Below are 19,677 nucleotides of genomic sequence, written 5' to 3'. Positions count from 1 at the left end.
CTTTTAGAGCAGCTAGTGTGTTCCTCTAGCATTACAGTGTTAGCACTGCATTATTGACTAACACCACCACAGTTGTTTTTTCATCTCAGTAGCTGATGTTAAGTGAGCCCTATAGATTTGTGACAGGTGGGAGTAGACATTGAAGCAGTTTTGTGCATGCTTCTAAAATGTTTAAGGAGCTGGGTACTTACCTAGTGACTTTTTCTGTGCTTAGAACTAAGACTTAAAGGTAAGTGAACATAGGGTAACTGGACCTCTTCAACCATGAAGCTGTACCAGAGCAACTGATTTTCCCTGTTGAGACTACTCTACGTAGAGGATACACTGAAATCCAGGTCAGAGACACATCCTGCTGAGGATGCCAGGTAACAAATGCTTAACTTGATCTTGAAGTGTACCAAGCCACTAAGAATGGATGATTCTAAGTCATGGAAACAAGTAACAAAACACACAGATGTGAGCTGATTATATCCTATAAAATTTACAGCACTCCTCCCTTTATTTTGCAAAGGTTAGGCATAAAGTTACACAAAGCTTTATAACAGTTGTCTTCTAAAAGTTGCCTTGTAAACACCTTATGAAAGAAATAGTAATGTGGTACAGCTGATAAGAAGACACTGAATAGATTTTTGCCAGCAAACCACTGAGAGAGATCAGCTAAATAAATCAGAGATAAATCAGAGACCAGCTCAGAGATGTTCTCAAGTATAAAGTATTAATACAAATTAATGTATCAATACAAATTTCTTAAGGCTTTTTCTCCTTAGTTGTAGTTTAAATTAAAAATATCTGCCCTTGAGCTAAGAGCAGGCACTGAAAGTCTGTTGTGTTTGACTGAATTCTGAAATCAGCCAATTCCAGGCTGCAGCAGCTCTCTCTGGCTTGCAGTTGCCTCCCATTTAGTTGACAGGAAAGATGAGCCTCTTCCTCAGGGTGAAACTGGGCTGTGGCATCTGCTTCTTTGCGCCCCGCTCACAAGTTTTTCTGCTCACTTCTTGATTTACTGCTGTCAGGATGGTGAGAATATCTTCCCCTCTGCAAAGAAACAAGTACAGTTTGTGTTAGGCAGTTAACATCAGCAAAATAACATTTTTGCTATCTTGATATACACCAGTGCTAACAGCTCCTGTTTTTAATAGGCTTCAGAGCACTTCCCTAAGTTACTTTGAACAGTTTGCATGGTGCTGCTCTGTCCTACATCACTGTTTTCTCTCTGAGCAAGTATTCCCACTTTGTATCATCTACCTCTGCATCTAAATCAAATTCTTGTCATCCAGAAGAAAAATTCAGGTGTTGCCAAAAATAATCTTTTGGAAACATAGGTACCGAGGACAGCTGTACTCCAAGCGCTGGCACAATGCCTGTATATACCAGGTTCCCTCCTTGGGACTTCTGTAGGAGACATAATCCTGCAGGGTGGCCATGCCCAGGAGGAAGTCTGCCTCTGCAGGGATGCACTCGAGCTGAAGCCTCGCATCTTGCTCCACAGAAGAATCTTGCTCTCCAGAATCTGTTTCGATGGTCACACCTTGATGGAAAGCATCTCCTTGGCAGGCCTGAATAAAAAAAACTTTTGGTTTTCCAGCAAGTGAATTGCAATTCTGTGCAGTGAAAGAAGTGGTCAGTTCCCTGATAGGTACTTCCTGCCCATCAACACCATATATAATGCCTTTTTTCCCATGAGACAGGATACAGCAAACAAAACAGTCCTTGTCCTCATGGTCTGCACTCCGGAACATGTTCACAGTCTCACGGATTTCTTCTGCAGTGAGATCTCTATATTCTTCTACTGTAAAATGAAGTTTGCTAAAGACATTCTTCAGAGCCGCTGGAAAGCAAAGAGAAGGGAAATTTGAGACATTTCATTATATGGAAGTTGGACTCTGCAACTGCAGATTGCATTTCTAGATATAACTGTCATCTCTACGTGGCTACATTCCTGGTCTGAAAATACTCTAGTAGTCTAATCACTCATCATATCTCTACTGTGTTCCCTTAACTGGCATTAAAAGGTTTTCTTGCATATTTCTGCGTATTTTAGAATTAATATGCATAAGGCTGATGCAAGGCTAGCCTAGAATGTAAAGTCCAGGCTCAGAGTGCTGCTTAAGGTTTCATTCACCTCACTAAAACTGCAAAGTGCAAGTGAATTGTTCAGTGTCAGGCACTAAAAAATTGATGAGTTGATTAGGACTTGTCAGCACAGTAAACTCAGCCAACTGAGCCACTACTACAAAAGTAATTCTAGAAAGGGAAGACTGAAATTCAGACCTTTGGAAAGAGAAACAAGACTTTTAATTTTAAAGATTGGCAAACTCATCTTTAACATTCACTGTACCTGCATCCACGTCTGTCCCATTCCGATCTTTCATGTGTTTGTGTTCCAGCACTCCTTCCCTAGCTTTTGCAAAATTGTGATTATTCATGATCAGGCACACTCCACAGGGTCGGCTGGTCATTTTGTAAGCTTCAAGCAGCTGAAAAGAAAGACTCCTGGTGAAGCTCCTACACTCTCCTCCAAGTGCTCCTTAGCTGTTGTGAGTGGCAGAGCAGGGTCCAGAGCCAGCTGGCCTCCTCTCCAGGCAGCTCTCCCTCAAAAGCTTTGCTCCCAGGGCCTGGCAGTGCCCTGCCCCACTGCCTTTGGCAGTCTGTGCAGGACCACCAAAGTCAGGCTCAGCCCAATCAAGGTGCTCTGTTCACTCATATCTTGGTGCCAAGCCAGCTGCCTAATTTCTGGTATCATAAACTCAGCCTACCTTGCTATCCTTGCAGATGTTTCTGAAGTACAACACTGCAGCAGCTGTGCCTGTGACACAGCTTCAGAATAAAGGATGCAGAGTTGTGCATTTTTCTTTTTCTAGACAGTGCTTTTAACAGCTGGTCTTAAAACAACTGTTCACTTCATGGAGGGGTGAGTTCTTCTAAGATAAAATGATGTTTCTAAGAAAGAAACTAACTTACCTGGGAAGATTCATTAAAACTGCCAGGAGGACCAGGTGCTACAGATGACACCAGACGTCCCTCAGGGTATCCTGTGCTGCTCCTCTGTGCCTCTGTGATAAGCATCTCTTCTTGGCCTGCAAAGCATTCCTGATCAGTGTTGTACAACACCTATACATCACTTCAAGAATAACTATGGGGAAGAGGCTGGTTTGTTCTGTTTTACCAAACAGCTTTAATCCATCTTCAATTCTGTTCCACAGGCTGATGGTAATTTTTTCACAGAGACTCTTCAGCATACTTAGGTTGTCTTTCCCCAGAAGGCCCTTCTTCTCCATCTCAGTGAGAATGTCAAGCATTGTCTGGGTAATCAGAAAGGCAGTTTGTTCTTAGGGCACCTCCATGCTGCCTCTGGGAGCGAAGCTGCAGCATGTGCACCTAAAGCTTTAATGTACTGATAGCACATGTGACCCACAGAGTCAATCCAGCTGACTGGGAGCTCAGGTGAGACCTCAGCTGAGCCAGTTAATCCTAGTTCAACAAAACCTACAAGTATTGTTAAGTACCAACATCTCAAAACATACTCATTTCCTTTCTGTAACTCAGAGGTGCCAAGATCTAATTAAGACCTAACCCAGGACATCTAACAGTGGTTATACAGGAATGTAGCAATATTTTTAATGATTCCTTTCATTCAACTTTCAGTGGCTATTGTGCACTCAACTGAAACAGAAGAATCACTGCAGTGACCATCTTAAGCACTGGCAAAAAGGGTTTTCTGTCCCTTGAGTCCCCTTTTGCTTCAGAGCAATCTCTACACCATCATGTGAGGTATAGAGATTGCTCTGAAGAAAAGGGAACCCAAGGGACAGAAACTCATCACTGAGTGGCAGAGCACAGTGGTCACCCCAAGAATTTACTAGAACAGCTGTCACAGTCTCCCCTCTAAGAAAAGAAGGAAAATCCTCAAAACTTTTATTAGACACAACAAAGTACCAAGGAATCAGAACTGCAGGCTGGGACAACATAAAAGCATTGGATCTGCAAGGCTACTTCCAACTCATTTGACTTAGCCTTGAGAAGAATCTGCTGCTTAGATCTGTATTTTTGGCATTTAAAAAAACATATAAAATAATATCCACAGTGGGTCACTTTCTATATTTGATAATGACTGAGAAAAAAAAAAAAGTCTGGTGGGTAAGATAAGTAAATGTGCTTATCAGTTTTTTGTTTATTAAGGACACTGAGTGCCCCAAGTTCCCTGTGATGCTTGGATGTGTTGGATGTGATGGCCTCCGTGCCTGGCACTCCTGGCACAGCTGGCTGTGACACTGCTGCAAAAGCTGTGCCTGACACCAGCACAAACAAGTCCCACATGCACCCGGGGGCACCCCTTTTCTTGTGGTGTTTTCATCTTAAGAGTGACACCATAAAGAAGAGTGAAGCTCATTCCCCATAAGCAACCCAATTGCCTCTATGGATTATAGTAATAATTTTTAAAAAGTATTACAGAGATACTTACGGTCTCACGGGTTAGCTTGCTTTTTGGCAATTCGTTGCCCAAAAGTAACTTGAAATACATCAGCTCATCTTCGGTGACATCTTCATACAGCTGAAAGAGCAAGTATCTAGAAAAAGAAGTGGAGGGCATTGTTTCATCGTGTTTCCAAGTACAACTTAACTCCGTACTATGCACCGCTCCTCTTGTCTACTCTCCCCCCAGCACATAATCCCCTTTTTTCCCGTCTGAGATGGAGGACACAAGGCCCAGGACTGCCTGAAGTGAAACCCTTCAGCCCGGCTGAGCGGAGGTGACGGCTGTCCCGGACAGAACGAGGCGGGCAGCCGGGCCGGCCCAGCCCGGCGCCCTCACCCACCTGAAGGGTGGCACCCGCGCCCCGCCCGGCGCCCGCAGCTCCTTCTCCACCTGCTCCCGGCTGGAGCCCAGGTGGGCAACCAGGAGGTCCATCCGCCCGATGCGGTAGAGCAGCTCCCTGAGGAAGGCCAGGTCCCCCGGCTCCAGCAGGCCCTTCTCCTGCAGCGCTTCGAACAAGTCGTGAGGGGTCCGGACGGCTTCCAGCCTCCTCCAGGGGACATGGTCCCGGCAGAGGAACTTCAGCGCCGCCAGCTCGGCCCCGTCCAGCTCGTCGCTGACCGCCAGCAGCCGTCCCCGGGGCAGCTCCATGGCGGCGCCGCAGCCGCGCAGGCCGGAGGGCGAAGGGCGGAGCCCGACCCGACCCGGGGCGGTGCTTCCCTCTGGATTTAAACTTCCGGAGCGAAACACCTCCCCAGTTCCTTGGAGAACGGGGATTCTTGGGACGTGTCTGTTCACAATTCTGCCTGTTCTAGAGCCCATTCCTGAGCAAACCGAACCGGCTAGTGCGGATGCAAAGGTCTCCCTCTGCCCGGGCGTTTCTTGCTGTCGCCTCTCGCTGGTTCCCAGGCCAAACCACTGCGATTTTCATACAAGGAGAAGGAAGCTTTTATAGCACCACTGATTGGCCTTCCTCCTTGCGAGCCTTCTGGGCTGCTGTCAGAAAATACAGCACCCTCACTGCAGGCGTTCGGCGCTGAACAGCCACCAGCCATGGAAAACAGCTCCCTTCCCACCCGTCCCACATCTGCTCAGGACACTTCTACAACAGGAGCAGGCACAGCGCTGGTGAAGGGCCCTGGGATGCTGCACCACCTCCACTTCACCTTCTGGTGCAGCACCGTGGATAGATGGTATTTCACAATAGGAGGGGAGAGATTTTACCAACTGGAATTCCATCCTTTTGAAAACTCACTTAATGCTCACTTTGAGCCAGAGAGCAACCCTCAGCACATCCACACTGTACAATAAAGAACCAATGTTCTTTATCTTTGCTAAGCACTGATTTGAAACCAGCATCCCATTCCCAAAAATACAGTAAAAAACACTTTAACAATATATTAAACAGAAATCTGTACATTGTTATCCTAGAAGTGCCTTATCAATGTTCAAACCCCTATGCAAGATATTTGGTTACTATATGCATGGCAAGTTGGGTCAAAGGTGGAAAGAATCCAAAAAGCAAGGCACTTTTCAACATCTTCGTATCTTGTTCTAAGGACATGTGGATCCATCTTTGCACTCACACACCTGGACAAATCAGGCCTAAACGCAAAGTGGCTACACATATAAAACTAACATGGAAGACTTAGGCCAAGCTCAGGAGATGTGTCCAGGATAACATGCCATGTGTGGCTGGCATCCACAAGAGCCAGCCATGTTTGTGGCCTGGGGAGTTCCAGTGGCTGTCAGGACAGAGTGACAAGAAAAGACACACTTACAGAAAGGACACACAGAATGAATGAATTCCCAAAGATCTCACTTATATTTCTTAGCACATTGCAAAGAAGTCATTGAATATTAAACATGCCATTCTCTGTTCATTATTTGAAATATCTCTAGTTGAAAAGAGGCAGATTTGAATAAGTTCAGAGAAAATATGCCCATGTTTTTTAGGGGTCAGAATAAAAAGGCTGAACACTCAACACTGCTGTTAAACTGAAAGAATAGGTAAATGACTGGGCAAGGACTCATGCCCCTGGACAGCATTATTTCTTCTTTAGCTAACAGCTCAACTCTTGCAAGTGTTTTCCTTTTCAAATAGCACCACTCTGATCTTGCCTGCTTTCAGTTTTTCTTTCCTATGAGACCTCTGGCCCCACTTTCAGGTGGCAGTGCTTCTGCTGTCTGAAAACAAAATAGAATTAAGTGCCAGGCTTTTGACTGGATTTGGCCTCCCAGCCATGAGCTGGTAGGAAAGAAAAGGCAAAGTAAAAAACAAAGGTGAGGGCCTTCACAGAGAAAAAGTAATTGCCCCTCACTGTTGCCTAGCTTGTACTAGAAAGAAAAAACACTCAGGAAATTGCAAAATCAACTTCCTTCTTACCACTTAGCTCTGTGGGAGGGACACAAATATGTGCAAAAACCCACCAGCCACACTTTGCTCAGAACTGCAAAACTCAAAGTGTGTTTTCTCCTTGGCTGATTGCTGCATGACCTACATATAAATTCACAGTATGGCTGTTCTGTGATTCTTTAAAGGATTTTGATGGGTTGTCTCTTCCTCCTAGTAGGTCTTCATCCACAAGTGATAATGGTAAACTATGGAGGTAGCTGGATTTTAATAGGCAGAACAAAATACCAAATCACTTAAATTAATTTAAATCACAGGGTGTGACTGATCAGCACCCTCTATAGACCTCACCCCCCCCCTTCCAGTGAAGGACAGCTCAGAGGAAAAGGACAAAAAAACCCACACCATCTCAGGGAAGAACAGATAATAAAGAAAGTCCAATTTACCTCAACATCAGGATTGGAGAGTGACCTTACGTTTAGAGGAGACATTTGTATCTGTGAATCATCAGGTACCCCAAGACAATTAACAAGGAATAATGCCCTCTTGAGCAAGCCAGACCACCATGGAGGGTGTGGATAAGTGGCTGGCCCCAACCCATCATAAAAGTATAAAACCTGGGCAACTGATACAACATTTAAACTTTGAAAAGAACAATGGGCTTGAGCTGGCTTCCACCCACATTCCACCATGAGTGGGAATGTGCAGGGTCATGACAGATAGCACATCTATGTAGCTGTCTTACCCTACCAAATCAAAATCCTGTGTATCCCCAAAGATACCAAATAATTAAATTTGATATCCAATTCTGTCTCATGTAGAATAGCTGAAAGAGCTTGGTCTGAGTGTATTGAACTCTGACACAGAAATATGAGAAACAGAAATGCTGTAGATGTACAACTTCACTTCTGCAGCAGCTGCAACCTTCCAGTATGTTTCTCACAGAGGAAGCAGTTACTGAATGGTCCTACTGGCATCAGCTGCCATTATCATGACAGCCCTGAACTTATTCTTTCCTACCATCTCTCCAGCTGCTGCCCCTTAGGGAGGCTGACAACAAGCACTCCAACAAGAACAAAATTACTTCTGTGGGGTAAAAGTGTTTGTCATGCTGACTGTCCCTCAGAAAGCTCATCCAAGAGAGGAACACACCGCAAACTGAGGTGATATAAAAACCAAGAGAATTTATTCTAACAGAAACATGATTACAGAACTTCTTTCCAGTATTCCATATTCATTCAAGACACTGTGCTCTGAGAGCTCTGAGAAATAGCAAAGTGAGAACCTTTATTATTGAAAAACTTACAGTCGGGCTGCTTATTCAAGTAGATGATTGACATAAACCAAGTATTTAGAAGAAAAGAACCAAACTAACATAATCATGGGGTTTTGGTCCTTCTGGAGCAGGATGTTATTCTCCATGAACATTTGTAGCTTCCAAAGACAGACAACGATTCACCTCTGGGTAAGGCAGTTACAACCTAACACATTCTGCTTGGGAATGCATCCGGCTTTCTGAATCTGTTCTTTTTTTGCAGATTTTAGGGACTTAACTCAGACACAAATGGGACTTCATTGACAATTCCAGTAACTTTTACAGTACTACTTGAAAGTCCTTTCTCACTTGAAACCCAGATTGAACATACTCCACTGCTTCTGCAGGAAAAAAACCTGATGATTTGTAGTTTTCCACAGCCTTACCCGACTGTTACAGATCCAGGTATTGGAAGACTGATTCAATATGGAATTTGAAAAATTTAGGTCCTATGCCTCCTTAAAGGGCTAGGCCTACTACATAGATCCAGATAATTTCTCATGTAAATTCTCTTCCCGGTCAAAGCCCAGATGTCATTCCTATCCGAGTGTATTCTTACTTGTCTGCTTTTCATTGTGGAACTTCAAAGATCAATAGCTTCAGTAGCGTTGATGTTATCTTTGGCATTTGCTTAAATCCTTCCATGTCTTTTTTGGCCACTTCTCTGTTCACTTCTGTCAGGATGTTTGCGAGATCCACGCGCCTTGAGCAAAAATGAAGAGAAGTTACACTGAAACACATGGTACTTGCAGCTCAGCCAAGAAGGTGATGTGTATTTGCCCCACTAAAGTGGTATCCCAGGGAAGGCTGGTATCTTCCTCACCCTATTGCCACTGAAATTGCACATTCCATTGAATAACCACAGAATTCAGTGTGTTTGGGGGAAATAAAAGCAACGTCCATGTAGCATTGCTCTGGTTACAGCCAGAAGAGGTCACCAAGATGAAATATACCTACACATTCTCCATCTCTTCTTCTGGACGTCATGAGAAAATGATATCTGAAGGGAAATTCTATTTTCTAAATGAAGTTTATGAGGGGATGGGTGGGAGGCAACAATGAAAATTATGCCTGCACAGCACTGGGGGGTTTTGTCTGTGTAATCACTCAACAAATTCACCTCTAGTCAGGTATCACCAGAAGAAAAAAAATTTTCAGTCAAAAAATGTTAAAAAGCACACATACACACACTTGTTTGTGTGTAACGTTGCAGCATTACAACCCTGGTTTGGTCACAGGATAACCAGGGGAAGTCACTTATACTTTGGCTTATCTGTAGAAGACTGACAGTGCCCAATTTCAAAATAAATACTGTTCTCCACTGTCCTGAATGGCAAAAGCATTAATTGCACAAATGCAAACCACTGTGTTTCAGCATAGCATGCTTAAGTATGCACATCTGCAATACTCTAAATGTACAAGAATTAGAACTAGTACTTACTGTGGGCAAAGCAACTCCATCATCTCACAGAGGGATTGAATGTAAACACTGCCAGTCCTACGACTGCGGTAGCACAAGTAGTCCTCCACTGTAGCCATGCCAATCAGAATATCAGCCCTATCAGGAATGGAAGTTGAAGGTCTAGCATCCACCTCAAGATGTCCAGAAGAGTCCGATTCTACTGCAACAGACGGATGATGTTCAGAGCCTTGGCAAGCCTGGATAATAAACACCTTGGGTTTGCCAGCAAGAGAAGGACAGTTAGTTCCAGTGAAGCGGGAGACTAAAGCTTCAATATTTACACACTCATCATCAACACCTTTTATTTTGTCTTTTTCACCATGGGAGAAAATGAAGCAAACAAAACAGTCCATATTTCTATGATCTTTCTTGCTGTATTCTTCAACTGTGTCATATATTTTTTTTCCTTCTAGATCCATGTACTCAACTGTCTCAAACTGAAGCCACTTAAAGACCCTCTTCACAGCCTCTGGGGAAAAAATCAGAAGGAACTTGTTAAACATACACAGTGACAAGGAAGATGCTGAAACATCAGTGTCTTTGTAGTAGATCAGATACTAGCAGAAGTGTTCAGATCCCACCAGTAAAATCACCTCTTTTAGCCTGCCAAATCCTATTAGAAAAACCCAAATGCCTAAATTGCCTAATTTTATTTTTTTAAACACAACTGGGTTAAGTATCATGCTGTCTAACACAAAAACAGGTTTTGGATTCTATGTTGTATTGGTACAAATTAGTGAAGTTTACTGTGTTAACCCAAGCTTTAACTATGCGTTGCATAGTAGTCTCAGATGTCTAAGAACAACACTTGGCAAGTTAAAAGAAGTGCCACCTCTTTAGAATGACAAATCCTGCCACTCTTAAATGAAGTAGGCCCTTCATTCTGTGAGAATGGTTGATACAGCAAGAAGGGAATCAGAGTAACCTGCTCACAAATGTTAGGAAGACTTCTCAGCAAATGGGGGCCTAATTGTTGTATGGGCAGAGAGGAAGTAGCTGGGAAGAAAGCAGCTTGTAAATGGGCTGGATGGAGTTAAAATATCTGTGACATGTCCTTTCAGGAACCTGATTTTTCTTTTTTACTCTTGTTTACCTTAAAAGTGATTGCAGAAAGACAGGCTTTAAGGAAAGTTACATTTATTTGAGCATTGAAGAGAAATTGAGGACTTAAAATATTTTTCTAAGCTAAGAACTGAAAACAATCAAGAACTGGAAAGATGGACTAATAATCACTTTTTCTCTAGTTGTACATACAACCAATTAAGACAATACCTTTCCCCTAGAATAAAAAGTAGATCCTTCTTTATGCCATCAGCTAAATGCTGGAAGTGACATATTTCCAATTGGTACCATGACTGTCACTCCAGTCTCTGGAAGCCAAGGAGTACCATGGACATGATTCTTCTTCACAGCAAAGATTAGATTATTGTTTTCGAGAATTATCAGAGGAAAAAACCCAAACCAGTAATTGAATTTAAAAAGTACCTACCTCCATCTTGCAATGTTCCCTCTCTATTGTGACGTCGATTTTTAAAAATGTGGTTGTTAATAATTAGGCAGTAACCATGGGGGTTATTTTTCATCTTATATATTTCCCCATACTGCAGAAACAAAAAAAAAAAACAAAAACCAAAAACAAACAAACAAACAAACAAAACCACAGGTAGGAAAGCAGAGCCAGACATTCAAAAGAGAAATACACTATATACAGATTGCTGGTCCATCATTATCTAAGCACAAAAGAAAATCACAAAGGCTAAGAAACAAGAAAGGAAAAGCCTAAGGATACAATTTAGCTACAGAGGACAGAAATCTGCATTGTCTCCCTGAACCCCTTCTCCTCTCTCTCTTCGGTCAGGATATGATTTTGATATGGGATAAGGGATCCAGAAACACAAATTTGCATATGCATAGGAAAAGTTCCTGCACCCCACCATTTCCTCTGAGGGTCCTTGTGCAATTCCAGTGAGGTAGGGGGTCCTGCTATTCCCTTCACATCTGTTCAGGAGTATCCTGGCCAGGACTTTAATGTCCCAGTCTCCATTATCATTAAGATTGGTTTCTTCACTCAACTGTTTGTTCATATCTTGCTTAAAAGGTTGCTGACAATCAGGTCCCCACCAAGAAGGCTCGGTCTTGTCTGGAAAATAAGAATTGTTCAAAGGCCTACCCCTCCATCTTGGCTGTTCCACCTGCTTAGTGTTATGAATTTATGTTCCCTCTCCCAGGAAATGGATAAATACTTTAAAGGTACTCTTGAGGCATTTCTCACCTGTTTTGCTCCTTGTTCCTCTGGATACACAGACACAGACACAGGATAGCGTACTTCTTCCCTAGAATACTTTTCTAAGAAGGAGAAGATAAACAAACATTTCAAACCCACAAGGATAAATCTTCCACTGTGCATATTTCAACACTCAAAAAGCCAGAACAAGGAGTGAGGTGCAAGGGGTTTTCACAGCAGTGAGACACCAGCATTTTGTAGAGCTGGCTAACCAAGGACACAAAATCACAGTACTCATTTTAGAAGTTAAAAAAATGTCTTTAAATGAAATTTAATTGTCAGGGCTCTAAAAACATGCTTTTTTTTTTCTCTTCTCTACTTATCAAGAGGACAAGATAATAACAATACTACTAGAGAGCCATTCCCCAACACAGAACTTGCTTGGCAACAGCCTACCTTAGCAATTATCTTCTGCTCTTTCAGAGACACCAGCAGAGGGGAGCAGCACAAAGACATGCAGGGAGAACTGCTGGGTAGCTCTGCAGGGTACTGCATGGATTGTTTAAATGTTTCTGAGGAAACTCATGATCTGAGTCCTTCAGAAGGAAGTTGCTATTGAGTGAGACATCCTGTTTCCCAAACACCCAGCTGTGGTGCCAGAAAGCACCACCTCAGTTGCAACAGCCAGGATACACATCAAGTGCTTGAAATGTCCCATCTGGTTACAGAAAGTTACACTTTAACCAAGTGACTGGTTTTCAGGGAGTTCCCTTTGACTGAGAGCAAAGGGCCTGGCTAACAGGAGATAGTGCTGACAATCTCCCAACACAAGTTTCCCTAAGTCACCTGTCAATTCCTGTCTCTTGCAGTGACTTGGAAGTTATGCTGGTCCAAAACCAGCACTTTTTCCTGAACAGATAAATTGCATTTAAGGCAAAGAGAAGGCAGAAGAAGGCCATTTACAAGGGACAAAACATACTTCAAGGATAGATACAAAAATCCACGATGGGATAATGAAGTAGCAGAAAACTTCAAAAATCAGAGTCCTCCAGAGCTGTTCTGCCTGTCCTAGGGTACCATAAGGTCTCTTCCTTTTTACTGGACTTCTAAGCTGCCAAGGATGGAGGTATAAAACCCACAAAAGAACCCAGATCTGTTCTTAAACAGCTTAAATAAATTTACCTCTTTTTTTTCCTTCATAGGCATCAATTTTTTTCTTTAAGTCAGCTCTAAATCCCTGTAATATATCTTTCAGCATTGTCAGGTTATCTTCTTTAATTATCTCATTTATTTCCATTTCCAGAAAGACCTGCAACATTGACTGGTAAAACAAAAACACATAAACCAAACTCATCCAGTGACCTTTGATAACCGCAGTATCAGGCAGCTCTGCAACAGGGCAGAAGACAACATCCTCATTCCCAGGGACCAGCTAAAGACCTATTACTTTTTCCTCCAAAAATCATTAAAACAAGGGTCAAGATGCAATGCAACTGAATAAACCCATCATCACTAAGGTTAAAGCAGGACAATTAGAAATTGCTAACTAGGTTATCCTGCTTTGTTTCAGCAGTACAAAGCACTGATGAGGATAACATAACATCCTGTTGTGCCTTTGTGTTCTGATGAAGTGCTGCTAAGTCCTTTAGCTATGCCATTTTCCATCACAGGAAAGTTGTTCAATACTAATTTTGTTTATTAAAGCTCTATTGTCCACCAAGTTGGAGGTAAATCTGCTAATTTTCCTCTACGTGCCACAATAAAAATAGGACTTTTAAAGAAGGTTCTTAATAATACCAAGCATTTTTATAACACAGCTCATTACAAATATTAAACTAGCTCACTCAACGTCTTAATACTTTTGGGAAAACGTAACAGTATGTTGTTACTCCAAATTATAATAAATAAGAAAATATACCCATTGACACACAAAACTTCACATTAGAACTTGATTTTCTGTCTCCAAAACATTGTTTTTCCTTTAGTGAACATCACTATTCTTAGGTATAGCATATTACTTATAAAGACATTTGTCTTATAAATGCCAAGCAAAGATTCAAGGAAGAGCATGATGGATTTTGCAAGAAGATAAGATTAAAGAGACAGCTGCTGGAGAGAAAATAGAATCAGGAGAGAAAAAAAGGCAAAGATACAATGCAAAAAATAAGGATCCATTCTTTCACACAGCAGTTATTAGCTAACATCACAATTCTTTCAAACCAGATTTTCATGAGAGCAGACTGCTTTCTCTTTCCTCCCTTCTTACAAGAACTAGAGGACTCTGAACTAGCCTTGCAAAAAACTTCTCAAGACTACTTTTCATACAGCGTTTTCCTGGAGCTTGCTCTTTTGTAGTGGTCCTTGGAGCAGGAACTTCACTTTTTGGACATTTTCTGAAGTCAAATCCTCTGCAATTCCATACAGCAGTTGCCTGACAATAAACAACAGAGAGACCTTCAAGAAGGAAGTAAACACCACAATTAAACATTTGAACTGCAAAATGTAAAACTCACAATGGCAGGAATTCATGTGTAATAAACACAGTTATGCTGGGATATTTACAAGATGAAAGTGCAGACAGAAGAGACAGTTGACACTGAACTGTTGTATTGTGCATGCTCCCGTGTTTACCTGTAATCTGACACCTGTGCCCTGCCCGGGACCTGCAGCTCCCTCTCCATCTCCTCCCGGCTGGAGCCCAGGTGAGCAGTCAGGAGGTCGATCCGATGGATCCGGTAGAGCAGCTCCTTCAGGAAGAACAGGTTCCCTACCCCGATCATACATCTCTCCTGCAGAACTTCAAACAAGTCCTTGGGGTCACGGATGGCTTCCAGCGTCCCCTTGGCGACATAGTCCAGGCTGAAGAATTTAAGAGCTGACAGTTCCTCTGTCACCAAAGCCTCAGAAACTTCAAAAAGCAGTTTGCGGAACTCTGTACTCATTTCACATCAGGATTTGGATCTAAACACAAACAGCAGTTGATTTCATTTGTCAGTAAGACTAGTGCAATGACATGATTTATGTAAGAGGTATCAATCACATCGTGTACAATAGCCCAAAATTAATACATGCAGTCAGAAGTATTTCCATAGAGAGGGGCTGTCTTGCTATCATAGCTTTGATGCTTAACTCCTTCAGTTCTCTGGACTTTACAAAGGGTATTGGAACCTCTTTACTAAGTGACATTAGCAGAGAAAGTCATAGATTATTCTTGCTTCCTATGGTGTGTCTAGACAGTGGGGAGTACTAATGTGTAGGATGTAAAATCCTGGCAGGCTGCTGCTGGTTTTCTTTGGGTTTGGGGTTTTTGAAGTTTGATAACATTTGGGAGAAACAGCCACTTGCCAGTCTGAAATATAGACTATGTAATAAATGAGACTGCCAAATTTTACACCATAACAGGACTGAGAGTCCCCATGAGTATAGCTACTCTAAGCTATCTGGCTTCTCCTTTTCATACTGCTTCTGGCCAGCTTACCCAAAGCACCTCTTCCTATTTTGGTTTATCTGAATCAAGTAAACTCAGTTCCCAGCTCTCAATGAATTTGTAATATTATAAGCAAATACAGATCATGTCATCCCTTTTACAAAGGCCCATGAAGAATTCTTATCAAACTAGCTGTTTCACTGAGCATAGAGTATCACCTCCCTTCTCCTTCACTTTCTCCATCAGCTTTAGAAATAATTAACTTGGCTTATGGATTCAACTTTTGAGCACAAGAGGAAGTTAGAAAATTCCAAGCCTTCCAGCTATTCCCCCTGACACTGAAGGAACCTACCTCTGCTGATGAGACAACCCATGGGCATGTTGGTGTCTATTACAAACTCTTTTCAAGCTGAACAAAGACACTGAACATGTGTCAGGAGGTCTCATTTTTTGATTGTACCATCTTCTTAACTGCAGCAACCAGCCCAGCCTGATATTTAAACTCAAAAGGTATTGGATAACCTGCCCTTAAATTTATACAATACACTTCCACAAGAGGGGAGGCTAACAAGCCGTCAATTTTGCACAGTACACTTCACAAATCCCACAACAAACTCCTCAAAAGGTGCTGGCTCCTGAGCCACAAAAATCTCCACAAGCTCCTCCCTCCCACAACAAACTTCAAAATAGAATATGGGGTAAAATATTAATTATAGCTGTGCAAGCCAAGAAAGAGAAGAAAGCAAAGAATATCCCCAGTCCTTAGATTCTGTGTTGATGCTGCCAAATGGACAGTCTGGAGATGGAGAGAGAACAGAGAGGGCATAAAGCGGGGCAGGGGTGTTTGCCCAATCTGCCCAGTCCATGTCCTGCTGGAGTTAACCTGCTGCATGGCCATTATCTAAATTAGACTCATGTGTTTTGTTCACGTGTGCGCTGACACCCTTTCCCCAGAAGGGAGCTGGGCTGGGGGATGGAGCACAAATCTCAGGGTGGAGCAGGGAGCTGCCTCAGCCCAGTGCTGCCCCACTGCCTCAGGACCCTCTCCTCTGATCACACCTCTCCTGTAGCAATGCTCAGCATGCTTGAGACAAATCAGCCTACAGCTGACACTTAAAGGACCTGTCTCCTCTTCCTTCTAATAAGACAACCATTTGCCACTTTACTTTCTCTGCCCAAGGCGTCAGACACTGGGAATCTCTGAAGAGAAACTATATAAATGCATTCAGAACAGGTCTCTTGTCTTATAGACAACTGGCAATGGGAGACAGAAAAGGCAACAATGACAAAAGAGAATTTCCTATTCCTGCACTACTGGAATACTGCAATCCATTTTACTTACTGCTACTGCAGGTGTTTCAGTAACAGTACCCCAAGGTAGTCCAGCTGACTAACTGGAAATAATAATTAGCATACAATTGTATTTTGCTCTCCTCCAAGGACCACTTGACAGCAAAGGAGCTTTTTGTGGCAAGCCCTTGGTCAGTGTTGTGTGGGTTAGCAAGAGTGAATGTACAAGTGAATCTAGTAAATGTATAACTGAATCTTAAACCTTTGCATTTCAAGTAAACTGATAAACAGTGTAACACGTTGTGACACAGCACGTCCAATTTGTGTTCTGCCCCAAAATACTGATTTCTTTAAATCCACTCAAACCAAACTTTTAAACAGGCAAGAATCCATGTCCTTCAGCCCATATAAGCCAGTAGTATCTTAATGTGCTTAACCTCAATGACTTCCTGACTTTATATTTCTATAACTACAAAGGAAAGAATAATATTTTCTTGGGAGGTAGTTATGCAGTTATCTTCTTTCTCACATAAATCATGCCTTTCATTTAAGATACAAGAGATATTGCTTATAGAAGCAAATCTTTCTTGTAAAGAGAATTTTCATTTTATTTCCCAAAGGCTGTAAGTTTCAAACCCATCAAGTTACTGCAGTTAGATGAGATGTGCCACCTATATGTTACATTTAAGTCTGTCTGTAATTACAGGGAGTACAATTAAAACAATATTTAAGTGCCACTGTCTTTTTCTCCAGTTTGCTAACTTAAAGGCACAACTGATACCAGTAAAAATAATATTAATTGTAGTTGTAATTTTAAATCACTTACATGGGAGAACAACTCTGAAGAAAGTGAGACAGCCAATCTCTAAAGTTCCAGGAAAAGTCTGCCTTTTTTACAATACGGTATTATCACATGACTTCCAAGAAATATGTTACAACAACATATATAAAATGCTAATAAAGGAATAAAATGCTAATAAAGCAGGAGAACCCTACTTCAGCTACTTCCATTTTCAGAAAACTGATTATTACAGAACTTGTGAGAAAAAAGTGGTAAACAAGCCATGAAGTAATCAGGTTTTGCTCTTGTTTTACGGCAACAACTAAGCAGCATACCTAGTGCTTTCTAGCATAAGCACAGCTCAGTACTTTTGCTTTCATACACAAATCCTAATTAAAAAGCAGAGATGGCTGAATCTACATATTTTCATTTAAAATATCTCAGTCCCACTGCCCTGTTATATCACAAGATCTGTCATGACTTACCCCCTTTCTCTGAAGTCCCTCTTTAACTCACTCTAGTTTATTTTTAACAGGACGATATTTTTTAAATTTTAAAAAAGCCAACTATTAGCACCAAATTCAGTAGCAGCACTCAGTAAATGCAGGGAAATCAACAACTAAATTTTTTTCTGAAATTATTCATGTATTATACTTCCCCATTTAGAGGAGAGTTTGAACATAATTAACTTCTTACATCTTCACTCTCTTTAACGTAAAGAATTTAGCTTTCAAGGAAAAGGCTCCCCGCATGCGAGTCGCTGGAATCTTCCATGAAGCAGGAAATGAAACAGCACTCAGTATGGCTACCAGACTCTCAGCAGACCCTCACGGCAGCATTATGAAGAGAGTTAGGAGTGCTAAAATTTGTTAAAATTTTGCAATGAAAACAGTCATTCATGGATTTCAACCTATCTATCTTTACAAACTCAAGACTATACCGTATCCGTTGATAGAATGAGGTGTATAAATTCCTTCCAAAAGGCACACTCGAGTAACAGATCAGAAAACCTTGTTTCGCGGGCAGGAATTGCACCACCATCCAAAGGCTGGGAACAGCACAGAGGCTAACACCACAAGTACTCTTTCATCTTCAGGTCCAAAATTTTAGTCTCCATGCCATTCCAAGTCTCAGCATCTCTTTCCGTCCATACTTTCTTCTGTGTCTTACCTGAACCAAGACTTCACTTGCAGTCTGAAAGAGCCCCCGTGCCGTGATAGGCACTATGACAGACAGATAATGGCTTCTCCTCTCGTTCAGCAGCTTGAAGGTCCACCCCTTTTTGGCACTATTAGTTTCACTTTTGATTTCTTCCTCTCGGCCTCCCTGGAAAAGTTACTGTCCTTTTGTTAAATTAGTCTCCCTCATTTCCCTCCGCTCCCCTGCACTCTGGTTTCCTCCAGAACTGTCTCAGTGACCCAATCTTTTTCTTGTACAGCCTGCCAAAACTTCATCGCCCTAGAAAGGGTGATCTTGAGGAAGAAAAACTGCTGCAGTTCCTGCCTGCTCAGCAACTGGAACGACTGTCGCCTGCACTGTCACAGGGCGGGACACAGCTCCTGCACAAAAATGACACGAGGGACAGGAGACCAGGAAACTTTTTTACCACTTTAAGATCATGATCTTGCCAAGACAGCAACTTCCCCAGAAGACTTTTTACACTAGTTCCACTTAAATCCGTCTATGCAGGGGCTGCACAAGACACAACCCTTCCTTAATTCTGTAGGCGGAGAATGGGTGCATGGGTCTGTATGCTACCAATAAGCCTCAACAGCAACCAAACCACATTTCTTTGTTTGTGTTCGTGACCAGTATCTTTCTGGCACAGCTCTGTATCACTGGATACAGGAAGGTGTACAGTGTGGACAGCAAGGACTGATGAATACCTGAGTTGTACAAAACCAACCCACTCTCCCCAAGAGTTTCAAACTTCCATCTCACAACACCCTGCAGGAGATCACACAGAAACGCCTAAGTGTCTGGATGGCAGCTGCAGCTCCAGTTCCAGCTTGCCCTGCCTTTGGTGCTGACAAATACCACTGCATGCACCAGGTATTACACTGTGCAGCCACATAAACACAGCCCTCAACACACACAGGTGAAATACACTGAATAGTCCAAATCAGGAGAACATAAACTCTGTTTAAACAAACTTCTTATGAGCAAGGGAGATTTCACCAGTCTCACACTTCACAAGGGTGGAGCCCTCCCCCCATGGAACTCAAGGATCAGTAAGCTCAGACTCTTCTGACTGCCTTTACCTATCTATGATTTCACTGGAGATTACCCAGTGGGGATTACCCAGTGATTACACAGAATCTCAGTGATTACACAGAGGCAGAAGTCTCTAC

General features: G+C 42.3%; 2 protein-coding genes across 4 annotated transcripts; both read right to left on the bottom strand.

Annotated features, from left to right (window-relative positions):
• Nucleotides 1-475: 475 nt before the first annotated feature.
• Nucleotides 476-5,138, bottom strand: LOC118688958 (caspase-8). Of its 2 annotated transcripts, XM_036386935.2 has the most exons (7): nucleotides 4,818-5,138; nucleotides 4,463-4,568; nucleotides 3,167-3,302; nucleotides 2,962-3,077; nucleotides 2,339-2,477; nucleotides 1,327-1,828; nucleotides 476-1,035 (listed from the first exon to the last, which is right to left on the bottom strand). In XM_036386935.2, exons 1-7 carry the CDS (start codon nucleotides 5,123-5,125, stop codon nucleotides 900-902), a joined length of 1,443 nt encoding a protein of 480 aa, XP_036242828.1. In that variant the 5' UTR covers nucleotides 5,126-5,138; the 3' UTR covers nucleotides 476-899. The 2 variants fall into 2 exon arrangements, with proteins under 2 accessions (XP_036242828.1, XP_054371435.1); XM_054515460.1 differs by lacking the exons at nucleotides 3,167-3,302; nucleotides 4,818-5,138 and having other exon boundaries at nucleotides 4,463-4,550.
• A 2,853-nt stretch (nucleotides 5,139-7,991) lies between these two features.
• Nucleotides 7,992-18,767, bottom strand: LOC118688959 (caspase-8-like). Of its 2 annotated transcripts, XM_036386937.1 has the most exons (9): nucleotides 18,497-18,767; nucleotides 14,460-14,789; nucleotides 14,154-14,259; nucleotides 13,011-13,149; nucleotides 11,877-11,950; nucleotides 11,094-11,205; nucleotides 9,903-10,073; nucleotides 9,584-9,761; nucleotides 7,992-8,845 (listed from the first exon to the last, which is right to left on the bottom strand). In XM_036386937.1, the coding sequence occupies exons 2-9, from the start codon at nucleotides 14,768-14,770 to the stop codon at nucleotides 8,713-8,715; spliced, it is 1,224 nt and encodes a 407-aa protein (XP_036242830.1). In that variant the 5' UTR covers nucleotides 14,771-14,789; nucleotides 18,497-18,767; the 3' UTR covers nucleotides 7,992-8,712. The 2 variants fall into 2 exon arrangements, with proteins under 2 accessions (XP_036242830.1, XP_036242829.1); XM_036386936.1 differs by having other exon boundaries at nucleotides 9,584-10,073.
• Between the last annotated feature and the right edge of the window lie 910 nt (nucleotides 18,768-19,677).

The sequence above is a fragment of the Molothrus ater genome, chromosome 7 (genome assembly GCF_012460135.2).
Source record: "Molothrus ater isolate BHLD 08-10-18 breed brown headed cowbird chromosome 7, BPBGC_Mater_1.1, whole genome shotgun sequence".
In the NCBI taxonomy this organism is placed as follows: Eukaryota; Metazoa; Chordata; class Aves; order Passeriformes; family Icteridae; genus Molothrus; species Molothrus ater.
Note: the sequence above shows the minus strand (reverse complement) of the source record. Positions and strands in the feature narration are given on the sequence as shown.